The sequence below is a fragment of the Phytophthora parasitica genome (assembly GCF_000247585.1).
Source record: "Phytophthora parasitica INRA-310 unplaced genomic scaffold supercont2.13, whole genome shotgun sequence".
Lineage (NCBI taxonomy): Eukaryota > Oomycota > Peronosporomycetes > Peronosporales > Peronosporaceae > Phytophthora > Phytophthora nicotianae.
Window position 1 is genome coordinate 1192678 of NW_008648999.1, and position 2038 is coordinate 1194715.

A 2038-nucleotide genomic window follows, 5' to 3' on the forward strand; every position below is an offset into this window, starting at 1 on the left:
CACCTTGAATGTCCATGTAGTCAGGCACCTAATAGTAGGGTCGCACGAGTTGCGGCGTGTCGATGTACACCTGAATTACCGTGTTCGTAGCCACGCCGCGGGCCATTGCAAAACTGCAATCACCACGGAGAATGAGAATGTCACCTTTGTTCAGCTCGAGAAGCGTCTGGCTTGACTGTAGCGGAACATGGCTGTTCCAGCCGTACATGTAGAAGTACGTACTATTTTGCATTATCAGGAAAATGGTATCTGGTACAGAGCTGACATCGTGGCTGTCAGAGCCAGGAGAGACGGGTTAGTATCGACACTATGAAAGTCATCGTCATCTGAGCTATAGCCGTTCTGCACGTTTGTAGTACCGTCATGCTTATCGGAGTTGACAATCTCACCTCTGTGTTCGTTGGCGTGTTGAAGCCCGACATAGTAATCGTCGATGTTGTTCATCACTCTGATAACAAACTCAGATATAGTAGTTTCCCACTGGCCAAATGCAAATAGCCATGCTGCAATAGACCAAGTTCCTTCACCGACTAAATCGGCTACCGATCGAAATGGTTTAAACAATACCAGTGAAACCATAGCGCGATTGAATCGATATTCCATTGACGATTCGAGTCCAACTAAAGGCAGCCGATAGCGATTTATAATTGGAACTACCTTAGAATACCGTTCCCCTAGACTGTGTGTTCTGTGAAGTGGATGTCCACCCAAAAAGCCAAGCCGTGCGTCTTTTACCTGTGAGACTTTCTTTCGAAAGAAATTTGTTGAGAACTCATTGAGGTTAACGTAACTCAGTGACGAATGTCAAAAAATATAATCATCAAGGCTGGATACCGATTGAAAACTTTGCCCTCCAAAATAATTGCACTCACTGACAAGACAACACGAGTACTCCTCCTTGGCACACAACTGTCAAATAATATCGCCCAGTGGAAGTGTTACGCAAATTGTGCTAGCATAGCAACACGAGCCGCAGTAGAGGTATAATGCAGCCAGTGAGCCTGCAACCTCATGTCGGTTTGTTATGCTGTACACGATAGAGGCTATCGTCTTTCTCGCAGATGCGAGTTTCTTGTCGGCAGCACTACCCGGCGTAATATTCTCCAGTAACCCACGTTCCTGGTGGCGCTTGGACCCCCCCCCCCCCTGTGTTGAGCGCCACCAGGGCGCTGTCTCCAGACGACACTGCCAGCAAGGTATGCTGCCGTCACCACCGACCTCTGCAGGATCTCGAGTTACCAGTCTCTGTACATAGCCTCCAATCTCAGCTCTGGTCTCCGGCGGTAGGAGCACCCGCTGATTGGCAAGGCGTGTGCCGAGGACGAAGCCGGACAAGTGCCGACTGCAGCATTGTACGAGCGGCACGCGCCGACAGACTGGAGTGGACGAAGGCACGCCTCTGCAGCAGCGATTGGCGGAGAAACGGCACGCTGAATGGAGGATCAAGCGCAGGGGCTGCTAGCCATGAGGATTAGTCGGTAGGGCATATCTGAAGGACTCCAACGCTAAATCGCACATCTCAATTTACCTTTTGAGCTCAACTTGCTATACCCTAAAGCGACCGCTACCACCGAATCAAGCCTTAGATGCTGCTTGGTGACATACGTACAACAAGAATGAATTCTGTGAGTAACTTCACGACCACCGGCAAGTACTTGGATAGAGTGGTTGCATTTGAAGGTAGACATGCCCAATTGTTCGACCAAGTTGAATCCTCGATGCTAAACATGTTGTGTCCTCCACCCTTTCCTTGGGAAATCCATATCTGCAGAATCACGCGTCAAGAGTCACAAGCGATTGCTTAAAGTACGTGTAAGTGTGCCCCCACCGGTGTTATTTTAAAAAGTAACACAAGTGTTGTCACCGTGTAGGCAATCACCTCCTGATGCACACGAGCGTCAATTGTCGATGGCTGTTGTAGTTGCCACGGCAACTCTAGCTACTAGTGTAGGTAGGATAAACCCACAACAAAACGTCTACCAGAACGGCAAACGATCGTTCGGGCGTGATCTGAAGACCCAGACTCAGCCCTTACACC

The 2038-nt window shown here is 49.3% G+C and overlaps 1 protein-coding gene across 1 annotated transcript; it reads right to left on the reverse strand.

The window, feature by feature from the left end:
- Window positions 1-28: 28 nt before the first annotated feature.
- On the reverse strand, window positions 29-444 carry PPTG_22235 (hypothetical protein; the record flags this gene model as incomplete). Its single annotated transcript, XM_008902406.1, has 2 exons — window positions 29-249; window positions 360-444. 2 exons carry the CDS (start codon window positions 442-444, stop codon window positions 29-31), a joined length of 306 nt encoding a protein of 101 aa, XP_008900654.1.
- Between the last annotated feature and the right edge of the window lie 1594 nt (window positions 445-2038).